We start from the raw sequence: 25,166 nt of genomic DNA on the forward strand, positions 1-25,166 counted from the left end.
TCAGGAGCATGCCCAGGTGTTGTAGGAAGGTCATACAGGCACATGGAGGCCACACACTACTGAGCATCATTTCCTTGCCTTGAGGCATTTCCTCTGAAGTTGGATCAGCCTGTAACTTCATTTTCCACTTTGATTTTGAGCATCATTCCAACTCCAGACCTCCGTGGGATATTAGCTGCAATTTACGTTGATCATTTTTAAGGTTTTATTGTTCTCAACACATTCCACTATGCAATGAATAAAGATTTACAACTGGAATATTTCATTCAGTCATATCTAGGATGTGGGATTTTAGTGTTCCCTTTATTTTTTTTGCGCATTATTTATATATATATATATATATATATATATATATATATATATATTGAATAATATTCTCTTTCAAAACGATGTGTAACTGGCAGAGAATTTATCTATGTAAAAGCTCATGTTTAAAATCGCATTGCAATCGGACAGCAATCGCACTGCATTCGGTTGTAAATCAGATGTTAGGTGTGCAAAATCGGATTGTACTCGCATAACACTCGCATTACACTTGTGCGATTCCCGGCAATGAGAATGGGATCGATATTTTATACGTTGAGTGTGACTCCAGCCTTTTAGTCATAGAGGCATGGCTTCAGTCACTGCTCAGTACATAGTAAGCAATGGCTGTAAGCACACCCTGGCACTGACTGACAGCCGACTCTGTTCCAGGTATCAGTCAATTCCAGGACGTGGTTTAAGGCCACTGCTCACTATGTACTGAGTGGTGACTGAAGCCACGCTGGCTGCATGCCTATGACTGAAAACCTAAGGCTGCCGGGAGGAATAAAGTTCATGTCCTCCCAGGAGCCGGGTTTTCAGTGCAGCAGCAGTTTGGAACGCTATTAAAGGGTCAGCACAGAATGACTGTTGAAACCAAGTACAGACACATCCAATCATTCATATACACCTTCCTACCTGCTTGGTTTCTATCTCCACCCTTCTCTGGCTCTTTGAATGAATCACAGCTGTCAATCAAATAAGGGGGGTTGGTGATTGAGGGAAAACAACCGGTTAGGAAGATATATTTAAATAACTGGCTTCGCTGCGAAGCACAGAGTAGACGGACTTAGTTTGAACAGTCATTCTGTGCTGATGAAGTGATGGCCGGGGGACCACCACGGTGCAGGAAGACTACTGTACACAAGATGAGGTGCAAACAACAAAGGGTAGATTTATTGGGAGGCAAGGAATGAAGTGGGTGAGGAAGATGCAAACAGGGGTATGCAATGGCAAGAGACACTTTACAAGAGTTATGAACTTTATCTTGTCCGTAAAATAGCACGGTGCTACAACTATTACAGCCTCAAAATATGTCTCACAAGCAAATTTAAACAATAAACAAATAACGATGCTACTCTACATATAACCTCCCTGGCCTTTACTAAGCAGGCCCCACGGCTGCCGTGCACTGACTACTGAAGCCTACACTAGGCCCTAACAGGTGCACCAAACAGAAACAGACTCACGGTGATGTTGGGGACTCAGGTCCAGTACCAGGGGGGCCCCCAGCAGTCTAATATGGCGGTGCGCATGGCTTTCTGTGAGCTCTGTGAAACGTGGTCTTCTCCTTGCTTCTGGGTCCTAGGGATGCTCCTGGAAACTGCAAATCCCTTTCTCAGTAACTTCGTGGCTTCACAAACTAGCACAGAACAGCCACCTTTGCTGTACCCGGAAAAGTCTTGCAAATTTCACAAGTACACTGCGTCCCAAGCTGTGGGACCTTTCTTGTAGCAAACAGCACACAGTTCTCTCTGTGTCGCAGCTTCAGCTCACACACACAGTTCAGGCTCAACTCCTCCCCTTATTCTAGGGCAGTTCATCTTCACAGTCTATAGCAGGGGGAAGCACAACATTCCATCACACTAAACAAGGGGGTGCTGCCTCTTAAAGTGGCAGTGTGTTACTGTCCACAACAACACCACCCTTTTACATGCCTCACTTCTTAATGATGGTCGTCCTCGGCCATCACAGCATCAAGGTCGAAGCGTAATGAAGGAATGTGCAATGCGGAAACAGCACCTATAGAGGAGGCAACAAAGTTGGAAAAACAGACAGAGCACACTGTTCTACATATCGGACTGGTGGAACCCCTGCATTAGACCTCTGGGATCTCCGGAGCTCTTGGCTTTCAAGCAAGGCTTGACTATCTTCCAGAGGAACACTTGCTGCAGGAGTCATCATGGGCTCTTGTCTGGTCTCGTTCTCACGTGGCGGTACTGGTACATCCATGGGATTACCGTCTCTGTGCAGCTGAGGACCCCCTACATTAGGGACGGTCCACCACTCGACATCGATTTCACCATCAGGCATGACAGATTCGGGAAGTGGAGTAGCGCCTTCAGGCGACAATGGCGTAGAACAGATCTCAGACCGGCAGGGCCTCAGTATATTTCTGTGAAGTAATCTAGGGGCGGACGCCCCATTCTCAATTTGCACCTTGTAGACAGGGCCGTTAGCATACACTCGCTCGATTACTCTATAAGGCTGTACTTCCCATCTCTCACTTAGTTTTCCCTTGGGGCACTTCTCTCTGACTAAAACTCGGTCTCCGGGTTGGAGTGGTAACTCTAGAGTCGGTTTACGGCCTGTACGCTCTTTTTCTTGCAGCTGCTGACCCGCCAACCGCCGTATCGTTGGGAGTCGTTGCCGATGCTCTTTCACCCATGAGGTGACCGTTCGCACCATCAGCTCCTCTGGCTGTTCCAAATTCAGCTCAATGATCTCCCGTCCAGCTCTTCCAAACAGCAGTAGATAGGGGGTATAACCCGTGGTGGAGTGGACCCGATTGTTGTAGGTCAACCAACTCTGGCAGGTAGTCTGGCCAACACGCCTTCTTATCCTCCTCCAACATTCTCAGCATTTGAAGTAAGGTTCGGTTGAAGCGTTCACATGCTCCGTTGCCTTGAGGATGGTAAGGGGTGGTACGGGACCGCTCGATGCCATACATACGATACAGTTCTTCCATCACCTTGCCTTGGAAACAAGCGCCTTGGTCGGAGTGGATGCGCTTTGGGCACCCATACACCCGGATGAAGTCTTGACAGATGGCTCGCGCCGCTGACTCTGCAGTCTGATCTCCAGTCGGGGTAACTACTGCGAACTTGGAGAAATGATCAGTCATCACCAAACAGTACTGTAGCCCCCGGGCCGAGTGTCCCACGAGGAGATAGTCGATCATCAAGACTTCTAGCGGTTCCTTAGTTTGTATGGTCTGGATGGGTGCTCTCTGTTCGGTACTCTTAATGAGCTCGCATACTCGACATTGCCGGCAAACCTCTTCCACCACAGACTCCAACCGGGGGCAATACAAATATCGCTGTAACCATTGGTAGGTCTTTGTGGGCCCGAAGTGAGCTCCAAATTCGTGGGCTTCTCTAGCTACTTCTTGAGCCATTCTTCCTGGGATGACCACCTGCCACCTTACTTCCATATCTTTTGGCTGTTGTCTCTTGCGATATAACACTGATTCTCGCACTTCCAGTCTATCCCACTGGTGTAAGATACTCTTCATTTCAGCATCCAGATCATCTCTCTCTTGTTTGCCAGGCTTCCGCTTCTGAGTTACCCACCATTTCATCTGTCTCAGCCCTTCGTCTTCATCCTGAACATGTCCCCATTCCTCATTGGTTCTCCCCAGGGACCGGGGTAGTGCGCAGGCCTCCCTTCTTGACTGGCCGCAGCCACTGGGGGCTTGAACTTATGAAAATCGAGATCCCCCGCTGGAGTCTCCATAGTCACTCTTGACAGTCCGTCAGCATTTGCGTTTTTGGTAGCAGAGCGATAACGGATGGTAAAGTCAAACTTGACTAGGCGAGCCACCCATCGTTGTTCTAAGGCCCCCAATTTAGCATTCTCAAGGTGGGCCAGGGGATTATTGTCTGTTCGAACTTGAATCTTTGTCCCTGCCAGGAAGCTCGCAAACTTCTCTGTCATGGCCCACACCAGGGCCAGGAGCTCTAACCGGAAGGAGCTGTAATTGTGGGGGTTTCTTTCGTTGTCTCGCAGGGACCTGCTGGCATACCCGATGACTCTCTCATGTCCATCCTGTATCTGAGAAAGTACGGCACAGAGTCCATGAAGGCTACCGTCTGTGTACAACAAGAACGGTTGATCGAAATCTGCATAGGCCAAAATCGGGGCTGAAGTAAGGGCATTCTTTATAGCCTGGAAGGCCTCGTCTTGTCTCTGGGCCCAAGGGATGTACTGGGTCTTCGGCACTCCGGCGGTCCCCCTCAGCAGCTCATTCAGGGGACCCGCCACCTTAGCGAAGTCTTTGACAAACCGGCGGTAGTACCCGGCAAGCCCCAGAAAGGCCTGAAGTTCTCTCACAGTGCGAGGGACTGGCCACATCTGGATAGCAGCCACTTTTTCTGGTGAGGGTAGAACTCCATCTTGTGACACTATGTGGCCCAGGTACTCGATCACGCTCTTAAGGAGGTGGCACTTCTTTGGCTTCACCTTCAGGTTATGAGCCCGCAGTCTTCTGAGTACCTGTCCAAGCCGGGCAAGGTGTTCCTCGAATGAGGCCGAAAACACAGTGATGTCATCCAGATAGATCAGGGTAGCCTCAAAATTTAAGTCTCCCAAACACTTTTCCATCAGCCGTTGAAACGTGACCGGAGCATTGGAGAGCCCGAAGGGCATCCGGTTAAACTCAAACAGTCCCATAGGGAGGATGAAGGCGTTTTTTTCTCTGTCTTTCTCTGCCACGGCTACTTGCCAGTATCCGCTTGCTAGGTCCAGGGTGGAGAAGTACTTGGCTTTCCTCAACGCTGTCAAGGATTCCTCGATGCGGGGCAACGGATACGAGTCTCGAACAGTGCAGGCATTGAGTTTCCTGTAGTCTACACAGAACCGGATAGTCCCATCCTTTTTCTTGACTAGCACCACCTGGGCTGCCCAAGGGCTCTGACAACTCTGCACCACTCCTGAATCCAGCATCTGCCTCAGTAATGTTTTCACCTCTTGATACATCTTGGGCGGGATCTGCCGGTATCGTTCTCGAATTGGACGAGCTTCTCCGGTCGGTATCTCGTGCGTGATTGCTTCAGTACAGCCGAAATCCTCGGCGTGACGGGCGAATGCGGCCTGATGTTCCCACACCATAGCTTCTATTGCTTGCACACGCTCAGGGCCCAGAGCCTTCACATCCACTTCCATTTGATTAAGGATGACCCGTCCACTCCACTCCGGGGATGGCGTCTCTTCGGCCCCCACAGCAACTGCTAGGGTCCACCCCGCACCTTCTTTCGGCGATAAAGACATCTCCTTCTGACTCACCACTTCGCTCTTATGTAGGTACACCAGGGCCAGATCTGTCCCTCGTGGCAAGGTGACCTCCCCGGGGCCCACATTCAAAGCTCTTGTGGGGATGTGTCCTCGCTGGACCACAGCTATTGTACGAGCTATCATGACTTCTTGGTCCACTCCTCCGCCTACCACAGGCTGAACAATCACTTCCAACCCATCAAGGTTGCGATGCGTCCCCACTGGAAGGTATACTATAGTTTCTCGCTCGGGAGGCAGGATTACAGGTTCTTTACCAGGAGCCATGATGACCCCTACCGTCTGATAGGATGGCACACTCTTCTGCGTCCCACAGATGCGGATCAGTCGTTGAAGAGCTTCTTGAGTAGGCTTATATGTAGTAGCCTTCTTCCAATATCCAGGTCCTCGTTTGGTAAACATAATCTGATCGACTTAATGTAGGATATTCATCCCCAGTACGACAGGCACATCTTCTTTGATAGGCTCAGGGACTAGCAGGATCCCTTTTCTCCCCACTTCTTGCCCACAGATTCGAATATTCATCCACACGACCCCTGTGACCGGGATCGGTTGTTGGTTGGCACTGGCAGGAAACAACCGGATCAATGTCTCTTTTTCTGGCTTGGCCAGGGCCTGGAAATGCTGCTTGAAATATGTTTCTGGCATCGTCATCACTTGTGACCCGGTATCTACCAGGCAATCCACTAGAACTCCCTCAAATTCAGCACGTAGGATGGGACTCCCAGCAATCAAGTGTTTGTTATGATATGGAGCGGCCTCTCTCCTCGCCTCCCCCGCAAAGTGCCGCACTACTGCGGGGGTTGGTAGTTTAACGGCGGCTTCCGCTGGCTTTGAGTATAGTTCCGACAGTCTCTAGCAAGGTGCCCCGATCCTCCACATTCCCAGCATTGGATGCCTCCTCCTCGCCGGGGGGCACCTCGAGCCTGTCCTCGTGCCTCCGATGCCTGACGGGAGGGGGCTTGTTCCCACTGATCCCTTGTCGGTCGGGCTGAAGAATTGTTGCATGAGTATAGTGGGTCAGGCTCTTGTAGTTCCCCCACTCTTCGCTCCATCTGGGTCAGTTTCTCTTGCACGTTAACAAGGGACCACTGCAAGTCTTGCACTACCTGGACCAGCACCTCTTGATGGTTTGGGTCCCCTCTGGAATTGGCGCCTTGGACACGCATCACCCCAGACGCATAGTTCTCTTCTTTACTTCGGGCCACTGTTTTCGCCAGGATTTGACGAAACGTAAGGGCCAGATCTGCCCGGACCCATTCTGACAGTGCTCGCCTCAAGGATGTGCTGTGCAGTCCCAGAATGAATTGCTCCCGGAGTATCCGGTCTTTAGAGCCCATGCCGCCAAATCCATCCGCCTCCTTTCTCTGCACCTCTGCTAACACTTCTTGCAGTGCTGTTGCATACTGAGAAATTCCTTCTTCTTCCCGCTGCAGCCTAGAGAAAAATTTGGCGCGAAGGTGTCCCGCGCTTGCAGTCTCACCGTAGATCTCTTCCAGGAACTTCACTAGCTCCTTCAGGGTACTGCGGGTGACTTCTGGTTGTAGGCAGATGTTTTTGCGGGCTTCTCCCTCTAGGGCAGTTAAAGTGATGTCCGCTTCATGGTCTGGGCTGATGTTATAAATCTTCAGGGTGCTTTGCAGCCATGACACCCAGTATGACAGTGGCATATTCTTGCCGTCAAACTTTGGTAGCACACTAAATATGGTGCCCATAGGGAGTGTCCTCACAAGGGTTCCACCAATGCCCACAGCATCCCCATTAATGTTAGCATTCCCGCCATTGCTGTCTGCTGCGTCCATCTTGGTGACAGTACCCTGCTCGCAGCGCCACTTGAAACGATGGCCGGGGGACCACCACGGTGCAGGAAGACTACTGTACACCAGATGAGGTGCAAACAACAAAGGGTAGATTTATTGGGAGGCAAGGAATGAAGTGGGTGAGGAAGATGCAAACAGGGGTATGCAATGGCAAGAGACACTTTACAAGAGTTATGAACTTTATCTTGTCCGTAAAATAGCACGGTGCTACAACTATTACAGCCTCAAAATATGTCTCACAAGCAAATTTAAACAATAAACAAACAACGATGCTACTCTACATATAACCTCCCTGGCCTTTACTAAGCAGGCCCCACGGCTGCCGTGTACTGACTACTGAAGCCTACACTAGGCCCTAACAGGTGCACCAAACAGGAACAGACTCACGGTGATGTTGGGGACTCAGGTCCAGTTCCAGGGGGGCCCCCAGTAGTCTAATATGGCGATGCGCATGGCTTTCTGTCAGCTCTGTGAAACGTGGTCTTCTCCTTGCTTCTGGGTCCTAGGGATGCTCCTGGAAACTGCAAGTCCCTTTCTCAGTAACTTCGTGGCTTCACAAACTAGCACAGAACAGCCACCTTTGCTGTACCCGGAAAAGTCTTGCAAATTTCACAAGTACACTGCGTCCCAGGCTGTGGGACCTTTCTTGTAGCAAACAGCACACAGTTCTCTCTGTCGTGGTTCAGCTCACACACACAGTTCAGGCTCAACTCCTCCCCTTATTCTAGGGCAGTTCATCTTCACAGTCTATAGCAGGAGGGAAGCAGAACATTTCATCACACCAAACAAGGGGGTGCTGCCTCTTAAAGTGGCAGCGTGTTACTGTCCACAACAGCACCACCCTCTTACACTGACAGAGTCCCTTCAACCAACAGACTAACCCCATACTTGCAGATTTATAGTGTTTGGGAAATGACAGGTTCACTTACGCTCCATAAAGAGAAAAAAAAAACTAGACGCTAGAATTACCATTTATTGGATTGGTCACTGAGTATTCCCACACTCAAAAAAACAAAACAAAAAAAAAAAAAAAAAAAAAGATCAAAACATCTAATTTACTGCAAAACTACATTTACTTGTTTTGATCGTTTACCTCACTTGGAATTTTCTCATTGTCTTTCAGTACATTATATGGTAAGGTAATATTCATAACTACAACTCATCTCAAAAAGAACAAGCTCACATACTGCTATGTCAACAGAAAAAAATAGAAAAAAAAACAAAACTTATGGCTCTTTGAAAAAGAGAAGAAATATAAAACTGAAAAACAAAACTTGGCTATGATGGGAATGGCATACTTGGTATAATTAATCTTTAATACCAAACAACTGACTTCCTTTGTACACTCATGGAATGGTTCCTGGGTCTCGTTCATACATAATATATAGAATACAAGTCAGAGTCGGACTGGTGTACCAAGGCCCACCAGTAACTGATTGAGAGCTCACTGCTCAGCTGCATCCAAAAATAACCCGACCCTACACCCTACACAATTTTACTTATGCTCCTATACAATATTAAAACGGGCAGTTTGCCTAATGTACAATTTTCTGTAAATAGTGAATTATTAGCACTGCTCATTAGTGCTTCTTACAGGGGCACACCAAAAGATGTACCTGTTCCCCTGTTGGACACTCCAATCCTTAATGTCATTAATTCTCAGTCAAAGCTTAGTACATACCTGTATGCCTGAAGTAATAAGATCTTGTAGGCATTAATGTGCACAGTTTGCAGAGTGTTTATCTAGAGATTTAGAAGAAAATGTTGCCATTATTTCACAAACGGCAGCAACAGAAAAATCTTATTTCACACATACAGGTGCTTTTCACAAAATTAGAATATCATCAAAAAGTGAATTTATTTCAGTTCTTCAATACAAAAAGTTAAACTAATATTTTCTATAGAGTCATTACAAACAGAGTGATCTATTACAAGTGTTTATTTTGGTTAATGTTGATGATTATGGCTTACAGCCAATGAAAACAAAAAAGTCATTATCTCAGTAAATCAGATTAAAAAAAAACACCTACAAAGGCTTCCTAAGCATTTATAAAGGTCCCTTAATCTGTTTCAGTAGGCTCCACAATCACAGGGAAGACTGCTGGCTTGACACATGTCCAGAAGGCAGTCACTCCACAAGGAGGGTAAGCCACAAATGGTCATTGCTAAAGATGCTGGCTGTTCACAGAGTGCTGATTTCTAGCATATTAATGGAAAGTTGAGTTGAAGGAAAAGTATGGTAGAAAAAGGTGCACAAGCAATCAGGATAAATGCAGCCTTGAAAGGATTGTTTAGAAAAGGCCATTCAAATATTTGGGGGAGATTGACAAGGAGTGGACTGCTGCTGGAGTCATTGCTTCAAGAGCAACCACACACAGATAAATCCAGGACATGGGCTACAAGTGTCACATTCCTTGTGTCAAGCCACTCATGACCAACAGACAACACAAGAATTTGTCCAAGTGTTGTTTTCAGATGAAAGTAAATTTTGCATTTAATTTGGAAACTAAGGTCCCAGAGTCTGGAGGAAGAGTGGATAGGCACACAATCAAAGCTGCTTGAGTTCTAGTATGAAGTTTTCACAATCAGTGATGGTTTGGGGGGCCATGTCATCTGCTGGAGTAGGTCCATTGTGCTTTATCAAGACCGAAGTCAGCACAGCCATCGACTAGGGAATTTTAGAGCATTTCATGCTTCCCTCTGCCAACAAGCTTTTTGGAGATGGAAATTTCATTCTCCAGCAGGACTTGGCACCTGTCCACACTGCCAAAAGTACCAATACCTGGTTTAAAAACAACAGTATCACTGCGCTTGATTGGCCAGAAAACTCGCCTGACCTTAACTCCATAGAGAATCTACGGGGGTATTGTTAAGAGGAAGATGAGAGAAACCAGACCCAACAATGCAGACAAGCTGAAGGCTGCTATCAAAGCAAACTGGGCTTCCATAACACCTCAGCAGGCCACAGGTTGATCGCCTCCATGCCATGCCGCATTGATGCAGTAATTGATGCAAAAGGAGCCCGAACAAGTATTGAGTGCATTTACTGAACATACATTTCAGTAGGCCAACATTTCAGATTTTAGAATCATTTTTGAAACCAATGTTATAAAGTATTCTAATTTACTGAGATAATGACTTTAGGGATTTCATTGGCTGTAAGCCATAATCACCAACATTAACAGAAAAACACTTGAAAAAGATCACTCTGGTTGTAATAACTCTATATAATATACGAGTTTCACTTTTTGTATTGAAGACCTGAAATAAACTTTTTGATGATATTCTAATTTTGTGAGAAGCACCTGCAAATATTTAAAGAAACGAGACGTACCTGAAGGTCAAGGAAAAGGCTGTGGCACTTAAGTCGGAGTACGCTTAACAATTTATGTCTCAAATTTTCACCAGCGTTAGAATTATGACAAAACGACAGACTAGAACGTATTGACGTGCATGAAAAGCTGTGGACATAAAATAATATGTATTATTATTAAATAATCATGTATTTTGGAACAAGTTACATAGATAAGAGATGTGCAGATTTGTCCCTCAAAAAGGTATTAAGCTATGGGAAAAATAAATGAAACCCTTCTTGAAACCAATGTATCAAAGCCTAAATCACATACAATTTGTTTTACCTGATAGAACTTTGATTTTTGGTCTCAGCAGAGGATACTTATTTGTTAATAAGTCTGACAGGACCATACAATTATTATTTAGTCATCATAAGTAAAAGTATAAGTGTATACTTTCTTTTTCTAGGGACTGCATACATTATCTATGCCAGAGGGGGCCTGCCACTTCATTTTATGTGGCCCGCGAGTTCAGGACAAAGGAGGATCGGCTCTCTGTACAGGAAAGTGCAGAGCTAGTCCCTTCTGTGTCCATCGACTGAGTTTCTTTTAACCTCTTCAACTCCCAGCCTGTTTTCACCTTTATAACCCGGCCAATGTTTCCAATTCTGACCACTGTCACTTTATAATGTAATAACTCTTCGCTTCAACAGGTATACTCATTTTAAGACTTTTTTTGTGACATGTTGTACTTCATGTCTGTTGATATGATATACATTTAGTTATGAAAACTGTGACAGTCATTCGCAAAGTATTGGAGGGGAGATTTTTTATTTATTATGCTTTGCTTATATAGCGCTATCATATTCTGCAGCACTTTACAGGCATTATAATCACTGTCCCCAATGGGGCTCACGATTTAAATCAGTATATCTTGAAGTGCAGGAGGAAACCGGAGAACCGGGGGAAACCCACGCAAACATGCGGAAAACATACAAACTCCTAACATATGTTGTCTTTCGTGGGATTTGAACACAGGACCCCAGTGCTGCAAGCCTGCAGTGCTAACCACTGAGCCACTGTGCTGGGAGACCCGTTTCAATGAGGCTTTTAGCTTCAGTTATTTCAAACATGGAAGTTTGCTTCAGCACACTGTGTTGAGAGGGGTTAATTGGCCATTTTGGGGGCTATGCTTTTAAGTGAACAGCTGAAGAGTGGGTGGGAGACCATATCTCCTTCCAGGGTGGGGTTTTGAAGGTAAATAGTCAGCTTTTCTGAGTCATTCAGTGTGTGTGGAGCTGGTAGCTCCAGAGAAGTGTTGTGTGTTAAACCGCACTGAACCTGGTTGTTGTATCCAAAGCGGGCGGATTCCTGCAGGCATATGGACTGTGCTATACTTCATTTTTTGTTTTACCGTTATGCCAAAAAGGCAGTGTTTATTTTGTTGAGCCTGCAGTGGTTTATGCCGTATTTTAAATAAACCAGCAGAAGAAGAACGTGCTTGTGTCTACGTTTGTGAGCAGCCGAGTGAGCCAATCTACCAGAAAATATTGAACATTTTTTTAATTTTGCAGTTTTCAAACTTTAAATTTTTATGCCTTTAACCCCTTCACGACCTTACACATAACCATACGTCCAGGTTGGGAAGTACTTACCGGCCTTGGACGTATGGATGCTTCCAGGCGATTTTGAAGGCAGAGCAGCTGTGCACGCTATCACCACCAGGTGTTCAGCTTACATGACAGCTGACACCCGGCACTCACTGCCAGGAGGCAGTGCCCGCACCACTCCCAGCCGTTTAACTCACTTTGCCCTTCAATTGGTGCCCCGCAACGTCATCACGAAGGGCCAATTGTAACGTGATGTCATCATAAAAATATCCGGGTCACCAGGCTCTAGCAAGTTCGTTAGATCATGAGCAGTGCATGATCTAATTATCTTGGGTCAGTGCAGCACTGACATTATAGAAAGCATAGCAATGCTATGCTTTATAACTGTGATCAGAGTGTTGAATGTGGGACTAAGTAAAAAAAAAAAAAAAAATCATCACATACTTGGTATTGCTGCGTCTGGAATGACCCAACCTATAAAACTGTCCCACTGGTTAACCCTGTCAATGAACACTGCAAAAAAAATAAACGAGGCAAAAATATACTGTTTCATAATACCACTGAACAAAAAGTAGAATAAAACAAGATCAAAAAGTCAAATGTAAATATAAATGGTAACAATGAAAACATCATCTTGTTCCGCAAAAAAACAAGTTGTCATACAGCTCCAACAGTAGAAAATAAAAGATATAGCTCATAGAAAAAAGCAATGCAAAATTATTTTTTTCTATAAAAAAATAGTTTTTATTGTGTGAAATTGTCAAAGCATAAAAAAAACAAAAAACAAAACATACAAACTTGGTATGGCTGGAATTGTACTGACCCAAAGAGAAAGCTGCCAATTTTACCAGAGGTGAAATTGCATAACCCACTCCCCCCCTCAAAAAAAAATCCTAAATTGCTGTCTTTTGTTCATTCCGCCTCCCAAAAATGTGAATAGAAAATGATCAACAAATGTCATGTGACTGACAATAGTACCAATAAAAACATCAACTTCCTGCAAAATATGGAAACATAACTATCAAAATATGGAGATACAAAAACTTGTTTTTGAAGAAAAAAAACAAAAACATCTTTTAGTGTGCGACAGAAGCCAAACATAAAAAACCCACTATAAATCTAAATAAATAAAACTAATTCTTCACCTGCTATTTGTTCATTCTGTCTCACAAAGTTTGCAGTAAGACTTGGCTCACATTTATCCTTGCGCACTGTGGTGAGCGCTTACACCGGGGTTTCCGTGTAAATATCTGAAAAACGTGAAAGACGGAACCTCTGGTGGAAGATTCCTTATAGTGAGACAGATGGAGTCACTTTGGACGTTGCCTGACCTATGATCTGATGGTGTCCATCTTTTAAGGTGTGCTTAAGGCTGCTGTCACACTAGCAGTATTTGGTCAGTACTTTACATCAGTATTTGTAAGCCAAAACCAGGAGTGGGACAGTTAGAGGAAAAGTATAATAGAAACATATGCACAACTTCTGCATTTATCACCCACTCCTGGTTTTGGCTTACAAATACTGATGTAAAATACTGACCACATACTGCTAGTGTGACAGCAGCCTAAAAGAGGTCGGAGAGAGTCCAGAGTAACTCATTATAGTGAATGGATCCCTTGGGGGGTTTCATCTTAATCATGTCATTTGGAAATTTAAATGGAAACCCCGATGTAAGTCCTCAGGGTAGAAAGCTGGATAAATGTGATCCCAAACATTATATAAAATGCTCCCAATAAGCCACAAAAAAAAGCAAGTACCCACCCAGGTCCGCCGTCTGTTAAAAGAAATATAGGGGCTTCCACAATACTCGTTGCACAAAGGCTCTGGAAAAGCGTTATGGCTCCTCGACCCCCAAAAGAATTACAGCGAATTATGTACTCCCAAATCCAAAATGTCCCTCTGCTCTGGCTACGCAGACATACTGTGTGCCTAAACCACATTTAGAGTACACGTTTGGCATTTCTGTAGCGATGAGAGCCCGTTTAATTTTACGAGTGACTGTTTCCAAAAGCACGAGCTGGGCATAGTGTTCTGGGCATTACAAAGTCCAGTCACTAGCAAAGAAAATTTGCAATTGTCACTCAGCAACATCCACTGCTTCTTGTTTCTGGAAAACACCCATGGAGTCACAATCATCACTACACTTGTAGATAAATTCCCAAAGGGGTATTATTTCCAAAACGGAGTCACTTGAGGGGGGATTCCGCTATTCTAGCACTTAGGGGCTCTATATATGGAGTCTCCAAACTATTCTAGGAAACACGGGTATTACATACCTGGTAATGTGTTTTTTCATGAGACATGACGGCACCACGAGAGAGGGGATCCGCCCATCAAGGGCAGGAAACCTTCAAGATAAAAGGGGCGGCTCCTCTCTCCACATCAGTTGTTTTACAGAGTACGAGAGGAACTCCGCTGGTTAGTGTACACATATTGGCCCTGAGCTGGAGAGGAATTTCTTCCATATTCTCCCATAGATCTTGGTCGTTACTGGTTTTCTGCTACCTACAAGGTGGATATTAAACCAGCTGAGAACCCTTCTTTCTCTAGTAACGACCGTTCAAATGCCAGGCTGTCAAATGTAGCCCGGAATTCTGCAGGTGGTTGAAGGGACCCTGCGTTAGAAGGTCCTATTCTTCCGGGAGAACCCACGGGTCCGTCACTGACATCACTCTCAGCCAGTAAAACCATGGTCTTTTCGGCCAGAAAGGAGCTATCACAATTACCCTGGCCTTGTCCTCCCTGATCTTCCTCAGAACTGCTGGGATTAGACATATCGGTGGGAAGGCATACAGGAGTCCTGACGTCCATTCTATACTCAAGGCGTCTACTGCCAACTGTCTGTCTGCTGGGTTCAGGGAGCAGAACTTTTGAGCTTTTTTGTTGGCTTTTGAGGCAAAGAGGTCTATACTGGGTCTTCCCCACATGTGCATTATCCGTTGAAAAATTGACTTTTTTAGGGACTATTCCCCTTGCCTCAAGTGGTTCCTGCTTAAAAAGTCTACCTTTATGTTGTCCACACCTCGGATATGCAGGGCTGATAATGAAAGGAAGTGCCTTTCGGCTAGAGACATGAGTCTTGTGGTTATGTGCATCAGTGACCGAGAACGGGTGCCCCCCTGGTGGTTCACGTATGCGACCGCTGTTCGGTTGTCCGATAGGACTCTCACATGATGCCCTGCCAAGTGTGGAAGTAACTTCTCTAGCGCCTTTTCTATTGCTAGGAGTTCCCACTCGTTTGAGGATAGATTTTCCTCCTCTTGAGCCCAGGGATCTTGGACCCACAGTGTGTCTGAGTGAGCTCCCCACCCCCATGGACTGGCGTCTGTTGTGATTACTTTGGAGGCTGTGTATGTCCAGGGGACTCCTCTCGGAGATGACTCTATCTGTAACCACCATCTGAGAGATTGGAGCACAGAGTGGGAGAGTGAGCTTCTGCTCTAGCTGCCCCTGAAGTTCCAGGTCGTTCTGCAGCACACACCACTGCAGTTCTCTTGCATGGAACTGGGCCCATTTTACCGCCGGTATGCAGGAGGTTAGGGACCCCAATACTGACATGGCCCTTCTTAAAGTCATCTCTGGTTTTTTTTAACGTGGTCATAATCATTTGTTTGATCTTTTCTTCTTTTTCCTCTGGGAGGTGACATTCCTGCGCCACGGAGTCTACCGTTATCCCCAGGAAATTCTGGACCATTGCTGGCTCTAGTTTGGATTTCTTGAGGTTTGGTTGCCATCCCAGTGTCTGTAGAGTGTCCACCACTATCCTGACCTGCTCCTGACAGTGAGAAAAGTTTTTCCCCACTATCAGGAAGTCGTCTAAGTAGGGTATTATCAGAGTGTCTTTTTCTCTGAGATGTGCTGTGACCTCTGCTATCAGCTTTGTAAATACCCGCGGGGCTGTTGCTATCCCAAAGGGCAGAGCCCTGTACTGAAAGTGACGCAACTGGGACCCTATCTGGACTGCCACTCTGAGAAACTGACGATCTTGTTGTCTGATTGGGACGTGATAATAAGCGTCCTTGAGGTCGAGGACGGACATGTAACACTGGGGATATAGAAGCTTCACCGCTGATTTTATGGTTTCCATCTTGAATGATGGTATTACAAGAAATTTGTTGAGGCCTTTTAAATTTATTATTGTCCTCCAGGAATTGTCTGTTTTTTTTAATGAGAAAAAGAGGGGAATAAAATCCTTCCCTCCTTTCCTCTATAGGAACCTCTTCCAAGATGTGCTTGTCTAGGACTGATGTTACTTCCCCCTCCAGACTGTCCTGTTTCTCTTGGGAGGACTGTACCAGAGTCTGCATATATCTTCTTGGAGGCCAGTGGTGGAATTTTAGTTTTAGGCCTGATCCTACGATTTGCCGGATCCATATGCTGGATGAGATCCTCTCCCAGGCTGGAAGGAAGTGAGAGAGCCTCCCTCCCACCTGAGAAGGACCGTCACTGGGAGAGGTTTCTTGGTGTCTCTGGGGGACTTGCCAAAATAGAAGCCCTTTCCTCCCCTGGGTCGCTTGTCCAGGTTGCTCCTGTCTCGGTCTCTATACTGCTGTCTTCGGAATTTTTGGCCTTTCCGAAAGGAGCGACGAAAGGGCTGAAATGGCTGTTTTGGAAAGTTTTTCTTTTTGTCCCCGGCTTTCTCTAATACCTCGTCTAATGCCGGTCCGAACAGGAAATTCCCTTCACAAGGCAAAGAGCAAATCTTCATTTTCGCCTGAGTATCTCCTGGCCAGCATTTAAGCCATATGGCCCGGCGTCCTGTGTTGGCTAACGCTGCTGATTTTGCTGCCAGTCTAGCTGAGTCTGCTGATGCTTCAGCTAGAAATACTGCCGCTGCTCTCATGGACGGTATTGCCTCTAGGATAGTCTCTCTGGGAACTTTTTGTTCTACCTGTTCTTCCAGGTTGTCTATCCAGATTTTAAGGGATCTGGCTACACAAGTGGCCGCGATAGCTGGCCTTAGTGCTCCTGCCGAGGCTTCCCATGCCGTTTTTAGGGAACTATCCACCTTCCTGTCCAGAGGTTCTTTTAGAGAACCTAGGTCCTCGAATGGCAGGGAGGATTTCCTGGCAACTTTTGAGACTGCCACATCAATCTTTGGGGCTCTATCCCAAGATGAGGATGCCTCTTCCTCAAACGGATACCTTCTCTTTAGGGAGGTGGTTATCTGGGACCTCTTTTCCGGTTTTTGCCATTCCCTTTTAATCAGTTCTTGTAGTTGTTCATTAATAGGGAATGACCTCAGTTTTCTCTTCTGTAGACCACTGAACATAAGTTCCTGGGCTGTCTTTTTAGCCTTCTCATCTACCAGCCCCATGGTAGAGCGAACAGCTTTTATAAGCCTATCCGTAGCCTCTGCTGGAAATGCATCCTCCTCCTCTGAGCTACTATCTGAGCAGCGAGCTGTATCTGAGTCCCCCTCTGACTCCGAGGAATCTCTTTGGGATGCTACTGAGGGGCTGGATCTGTCCCTAGATCTGGCATCTGTGTCGGCTGTCTGTAATGCTTTTACGGACTTAGAGACCTCGGACTGGATCAGAGATCTTAGGCTGTCCGTAAAGGAGGGTGTTTCCTCCCCCACAGTCTGGTTGATACACTCCTGACACAGTCTTTTACCCCAAGATGTCTTTAAAGGCTTTTTACATAAGGGACACGCCTTATTTTTAGCTTTTTCCTTATACTTTTTGGGGACCTCCGATACTCCACCCCGCAATGTATGTAAGAAAAGAGGGGAGAGATGGAGATAAGAGAAGAGAAAAGAACAGACATTAGCGTGCTGGACTTTCTCGCAGATCACTCACCACTCGGACGCTTTCAAAGTACGGGTACCGGATCCGGAGGTTGGCTGGTTTTATCAGTGTCTCCCACTGAGACTAGGGACCCCTCCTTGGTATGGCGATCCGTCCGTATGCTGTCCGAGCGGCTTCTGCTGCCACGGCGGGACTGGCTCTTTTCACTTGAGCGAGACAGCCTTTCCTGTATCTCTTGCTGTGGCATCAAATGCTCTGGTGAAAAGCTCTCCATCTTACACACCACCACGTAACAAGAGTAGTCACCTTCAACCTGGCCGGGTTTTAGTGACACAGGGCAGCACTTCTGGCTTGTTGAAATAGATTCATTTTTTTTTTTTTTCTAATGAATCAAATGGTTGATCCTGCCGTTACTGGTCGCTTCAGTAGTCAGGTGCCATGATTTAATTACCTGGCTGATCGTGCCAGCACCACTTCCGGTGCTTATAGATGCAATCAATCACCTGGTTGATCCTGCATCTGCCGGCCGCTAGCGCAACGCCTGCGCTGTATAATCATGTCAGAGCGCGTACCCACAACCACTTCCGGTGCGCGCTCCATCTACCTGGCTGATCCTGCCATTGCCGCCGCCCAGTGCGACGCTTGCGCAGTAAAACGATACCTGAGCGCGCACCCGGCAACCACTTCCGGTGCGCGCTCCATTCACCTGGTTGATCCTGCCCCGAGTGCTGCCGCCGGCTTCAGCGCCTATGCGCTTTACTTCCAGACGCGCACCTGGCCCCTGTTTCCGGTGCGCGCCGAAGATTCTGGCCCCCCTGCCCTTCTGCGCACCTCAAACGTTCCGAGTGCTGCCCGGGCACTGCACGCACGTACCTTCATCCCTGGCGCCGGCTGGAGTTTCCGGGAGTGTCCACGCCTTACCTGACTCAGGAAGACAGCGCAGCACTTACTCCCAGCGTCTAGATGCTCCGGACACCGCTCCATACCTGCTCTGTAAAGTTTCAGGTACCGACAGGGAGGAGGAAGAAGGGGGAAGGGGGGAGACCTGCTCTTAAGGCTCAACAGGGAGGACCCCAACCTCCGAGGAGCTTACCTAGCCCGGGCACCGATGTGCCTCACGGGCTGCATGGCCACCATTAGTCAACAGGGGGGCACCATAAAGTGACCCCTGTGGACAGCAGGATTTATAAATTGACAGGGGGGAGCGCCACCTGCGGCCCCCATGGATAATTTTCACCCGGGCGTTCGCCTCACGGGCTGTGGCCATGCTTCGCTCAGGGGGGGCATGGTATACATGGCCCCCGAGGCGACTACTGGTACCTGGTGATGGGTGCAGCAGACCAGCGCCTGCCCAAATCCACCCGACCCAGGCCCAGGCATCCTCTTCTGTCTTCATCAGAAGTCTTCCATCTTGAGGGTTCCCCGTCAAGGACAGGAAACCAACTGATGTGGAGAGAGGAGCCGCCCCTTTTATCTTGAAGGTTTCCTGACCTTGATGGGCGGATCCCCTCTCTCGTGGTGCCGTCATGTATGATGGAAAAAATCTGCTCTACAGGAGGCAAATAGTGCTCCTTCCTTCCGGAGTGTCGCCGTGTGGCTAAGCAGTACTGCACAGCCACATATTGGGTATTTCCATGTTCAGCAAAAATTGTGGGAAAAATTTTGGTGCCATTTCACCTATTTCCCCATGTGAAAATGTAAAATCTGGGACTAAAACAATATTTTTGTGGTAAAAATGTAATTATTTTTTCTTCACTTCCCAATGGTATAAAATTCAGTTACACACCCGTGGTGTTAATATGATCACTGCACCCTTAGATGAATTCATTGAGAGGTGCAGTTTACAAAATGAGGTCACTTATGGAAGATTCTGCTGTTCTGGCACCTCAGGGGCCCTCCCAGTGGGTCATGGCACCCGCAAACCATAACAGTAAAATCTGCACTAAATTATGGTGCATCTTCCCTTCTGAGTTTTGCACTGAGCCCCAAAAGTAGTACTCTATTACATGGGTAGGCTATTGGAAAAAGCACAGGAAAAACTGCACAACAAACAGATCCTATTAGCCCTTATAAAAATTAAAAACTTAAGTCTAAAAACATTTTAGAGGTAAAAATTTACTTATTCTTTCTTCACTGCACAATGGAATAAATTTCTGTGAGGCACATGTGGTGTCAACATGCTTACTGCACCCCTAGATGAATTAATTGAAATGTAGTTTGTAAAATGATAATTATGCGGGTTCTGAGGTTCTGGCACCTCAGGAGCTCTGCCTATGTGACATGGAGCCCTCAAACCATTCCAGCAAAACCTGAACTTCAATATGGCACTTCTTCTGATCTTTGCACTGTGCCTCAAAAGTAGTTTTCAACCACATATGTATGGTGCAGTTTCTCCTGTTACACTTGTGAAAATAATTTTTTGGCTAAAAACATTTTTATGGAAAACATGTTGCTATATTTTATTTTCACAGCTCAACGTTATAAACTTCTGTGAAGCACATAGGGGTTCAAGGTGCTCACCACATATCTAGATACATTCCTTGCGCAGTCTAGTTTCAAAAATGGGGTCACTTGTTGTGGCTTTCCACTGTTTAGGCATATCAGGAGCTCTCCAAACGCTGCATCTGCTAATGATTCCAGCAAACCTTGCATTCAAAAAGTCAAACAGCACTCTTTCCCTTCTGAGCCATGTTGTGCGTCCAAACAGTAATTTTCCCCCACACATAAGGTATCGGCGTACTCAGGAGAAATTGCACAACAAATTTTGGGGTTCAGTAGCTTCTGTTATTCTTGTGAAAATAAAATTTGGGTCTAAAATAAAATGTTAATTTATTTCCTCCCACATTGCTTCAGTTTCTGTGAAGCACCTAAATGTGGTTTTGAGCACCTTGAGGGATGCATTTTTTGGAATGGTGTCAATGTTTGGTATTTTTTGTCAAACATGATTTTCAAAACCAATTTATTTAAGGACCACATTGATTTTGAAGTGAGTTTGAGGGGCCAATATGACAAAAAATACTCAAAAGTTACACAATTCTAAAAACCATACACCTCAAAGTGCACAGAACCACATTCAAGAAGTTTATTAACCCTTAAAGGGCTTCACTAGTATTAAACGTTGAAGGAAAAAAAAAAATGAAAATTTTACTTTTTCCCCACCAAAATATTGATTTAGCCACAAATTTGACACAGTAGAAAAAGACCATACAATTTGTTGTGCAGATTCTCCTGAGTACACAGATCCCATATGTGGTGGAAAACTACTGCTTGGATGCACGTCAGGCTCGGAAGGAAAGGAGGACTCTTCAACTTTTGGATTCCAAAATTGGCTGGAATATATAGAAGATGCCATGTCATGTTTGTAGAGCCCATGATGTGCTTTAACAGCCCTCAAAAGAACTAATCTAGAGGTGTGGTGAGTACCTTGAATATGGAGGTGCTACACAGAATTTTAAAACATTGAGTTGTGAAAATAATAATAATAAAAAAAAAATCACGTTTTCACAAAAATGTTGCTTTAGCCCCAAATTATTCATTTTCACAAGGGTAACAGAAGAAAAAGAAACACAAAATATGTGGTAGAAAACTACTGTTTGGGTACAAAGCAAGGCTCGGATAGGAAGGAGTGCCAATTGAATTCTGGAGCACAATTTTGGCTGGAATAGATTGCAGATGCTATGTCACATTTGAAGGATCCCTGCAAGCCAAAATAGCAAAAAAAAACAAGTGACCCCATTTTGAAAACTACACCTCTCGAGGAATTTATTTAGGGGCCTAGTAAGCATTTTTAACCCTAAGGTGATTCACAGAATTGTATAACATTGAGATGAGTAAATGGAAAATTGTCATTTTTTCAACTGAAAATTTTGCTTTGGCCCAGTTTTTAATTAGCAAAAGTGATAATAGGAGAAAGTGGGTCACAAAATTTGTTACACCAATATGGAGAAGTAGTCAAAAACGACTTTTAGGGCACAGTACAAAGCTCAGAAGGGGAGGAACGCCATATTGGATATCAGATTTAGCTGGAATGGTTTGAGGGTGCCATGTCACATTGGTAGAGCCCCTGAGATGCCAGAACAGCAGAACACCTCATAAGTGACCACATTTTAAAAACTACACCTCTCAATGAATTCAGCTAGGGGTGTAGTGAGCCTGTTGACACCACCTCACAGAACTTTATACCATTGGGCGGTGAAGGAAGAATAATTTTTACCACTAAAATAATGTTTTAGCCACAAGTTTTTAATTTTAATAAGGACTAATCGGTAAAATGGAGCTCTCAGTTTGTTGTGCAACATCTCCTAAGTGCGCCAATACCCTACGTGTATCAGGAACTACTTTTCAAGCACAGTGAAAAACTCATAAGGGTAGGAGTGCCATATTATGGTGCAGATTTTACCGTCATGATTTGTGGGTGCCATGACCCAATGGAAGTCCCTGAGGTACTAGAACAACAGAACCCCCCATAAGTGACACCATTTTACAAACTGTACCTCTCAAATAATTCATCTAAGGTTGCAGTGGTCATATTGACACCACAGGTGTGTCAAAGAATTTTATACCATTGAGCAATGAAGAAACAATGATTACATTTTTACCACAAATATTTTGTTTTAGCTCCAGATTTTACATTTTTCATATGGGGAAAAGGTAAAAATGGCACCAAAATTTGTCACACAATTTCTGCTGAACATGGTAATACCCCAATATGTGGCTGTACTTTACTGCTTAGCCACACGGTGAGACTCGAGAGGCACTGAGTGCTTTTTGCCTCTTGGAGAACAAATTATTGTAAAATATTTTGCGAACTCCATTTTCAGAGCCCCTAAGTGCCAGAAGAGCAGAATCCCCCCCCCTCAAGTGACCCCATTTTGGAAATTACACCCCTTTGGGAATTTATCTACAGGTGTATGACAATTTTAACTCCATGGGTGTTTTCCAGAAACAAGCAGCAGTGGATGTTGCCAAGAGAAAATTGCAAATCTGTCATTTATTGCAGTACTCAGCACATTAGAGTGCTCAGCCCGTGCTTCTAGAGACATGGACAACATAAATTTAAGCGGGCTCTCATCGCTACAGAAAAGCTAAACATGTGGATGCTAAAAGTGATTTAGGAACACTGTGGGGTTCAGAAGGGATAGGGGCATTTGGATTTGGGAGCACAGAATTCACTTGATTTCATTTGGGGGTGAGGAGCCATAGTGCTTTTGGGTCGGTGCGATTACAGCAATACCAAATTTATACATTTTTTTCTGTTTGGCTGCTGTCACACACTAAAAGATGTTTTTTTTTCAAAAACAAGTATTTGCATCCCCATATTTTCATAGCTATAATTTTTCCATATTTCGACTGTCAGTCATGTGAGGGCTTGTTTTTGCAGGATGAGTTGCCGTTTTTATTGGCATTGTCGAGCACATGACATTTGTTGATCCCTTTCTATTGCATTGCCTTACATCTATATGTGGTGACCGGTACATTGTGGTGACCAGTACGTCGCGGTGAGCAGTAAGTTGTGCCCAGCTCGGGCTTCTGGAGACACGCACCCATAAATTAGGCGGACTCTCATCACTACAGAAATGCCAAGCATATGGATGCTAAATGCGGTTTAGACACACTGGTGCTTAGACAGGAGGGAGGCCTTTGGATTTGGGAGCAAATTTCTTTGGGGGGGGGGGGCTAGGAGCCATAGCGATTTTCCAAATTCTTTGTGCTGCCTGTAAGATAAAAAGCCCCCTTATATTTCCGTTAACAGATGACGAACCTGAGTGAGGACTTGCTTTTTTTATGGACTGATTTCAAGTTTTTCTGGAGAACATTTTACATTAAATTTGGGATCACATTTATCCAGCGCTCTATGCTGAAAACTTACATGGGGGTTTACATCTAAATCTCCGAGTGATGTGATTCAGATGAGACCCCTGAGGTATCCATTCATTATAATGCGGCAGCAGAGTTACTCTGGACTCCATCTGGCCTCTGTTCAGCGATGTCCTTCTTTAAAAAGGTGCACAAAACTAGCCGAACGCGCTTTTATGCAAACCTAAAAAGACGGACACTACCAGATCATGGGCAGCACACAGCATTCAGAGTGCCTCCATCTGCATCATTATAGGGAATCTTCTGCCATCTTATGAATCACGTATTTCAGAGATTTACACGGAAACCCCGGTTGTAAGTGCTCAGCACAGAGAGCAGGATAAATGTGAGCTGAGCCTTACTGCGTTCTTTGGGAGGCAGAATGAAAAAATCAACAGCAGGTGAAGAATTTGTTTTATTTTTTACGCCGTTCTTAGAGCAGTATAAGTGATTAGACGACTTCATTCTTCGGGTCGGTGTCATTACAGCGATACCAGATTTATATTGTTTTTTTATGTTTGGCAGCTGTCACACACTGAAAGGCACTTTAATAAACAGGTTTTGAATAGCCATATTTTGAGCGTTATGATTTTTCTACGAATTATGCCGACTCATGTGAGGGCTTGTTTTTTGCGCGACAAGTTAACTTCTTTTATTTGGTAGCATTTTTCAGGCACATAACATTTTTTAATTGCTTTCTATTCCAATTTGTGAGAGGCAGTATTAACAGAAACCAGCAATTCAAGAATTGTGTTTTTTTATGCAGTTCTCCATGGTAGCATTGATAAAGCAGCTTTATTCTTTGGGTCAGTACTATTTCAGCAATACCAGATTTACCGTATTTTGCGGACTGTAAGATGCACCGAACTATAAGACGCACCACAAATTTTGAGAAGAAAAATAGGAATTTTTTTTTTTTTTAAATGATGGTGTATCTTAGAATCCCATTTTACGGTAGCTTACTGGGGGATCGGCAGCGGTGGAGCGGGGTCACAGGAGGCAGGGTCACTGCTTCAGGAGGCCGGTCACAGGAGTAGGGCTATGTTGTGGGCCCCAGGCTGGGAGGGGGCGCTGGCGCTGCAAGCTCTCCTAGGATGTCGGCGCAGAGCGGAGTCCCCTTTCCCATTAATTTCCCCAAAGTGGTCTTCGGGAAAATGGCCGCCAGAGGCACACCCATTTTCCTCCCAAATTTGTTTGGGAAAAAGTGCGTTTTATAATCCGAAAAATATGGTATATATTTTTTTATGTTTAGCCGCTTTTATACAATAAAAAACTTTTTTTTGTAAAAAAAATAACTTTTTGCATTGCTATATTATTTCTCGGCTGACAAAGCTGTATGTCGGCTTGTTCTTTGCGGAATAAGATGACATTATCAGCTGTACCATTTTTTTCCATTCGACTTTTTGAACACAATTTAGTCATTACACTTTTTATTCACCAGTGTGATGAAAATGTATAGTTTTTTTCCCTTTTTTTAAATTTTTTTTACGGTGTTCACTGACGGGGACAGTTCAAGTTGTTACG

At 45.2% G+C, this 25,166-nt stretch overlaps 1 protein-coding gene across 4 annotated transcripts in view; it reads right to left on the reverse strand.

Annotated features, from left to right (window-relative positions):
- Positions 1-25,166, reverse strand: part of TERT (telomerase reverse transcriptase) — a 243,696-nt gene that overhangs the window by 89,023 nt on the left and 129,507 nt on the right. For all 4 annotated transcript variants that reach the window (XR_013216886.1, XM_077269381.1, XM_077269380.1 and 1 more), the window contains exons 12-13: positions 10,468-10,594; positions 8,815-8,876 (exon numbers count right to left, since the gene is read on the reverse strand). Coding sequence is in view for 3 of the 4 variants with exons in the window: in XM_077269381.1 (XP_077125496.1) it covers positions 8,815-8,876; positions 10,468-10,594 (189 nt within the window). In the remaining variant the exon portion in view is untranslated. The remainder of the gene's footprint in view (positions 1-8,814; positions 8,877-10,467; positions 10,595-25,166) is intronic.

This window comes from Ranitomeya variabilis, chromosome 6 (genome assembly GCF_051348905.1).
Source record: "Ranitomeya variabilis isolate aRanVar5 chromosome 6, aRanVar5.hap1, whole genome shotgun sequence".
In the NCBI taxonomy this organism is placed as follows: Eukaryota; Metazoa; Chordata; class Amphibia; order Anura; family Dendrobatidae; genus Ranitomeya; species Ranitomeya variabilis.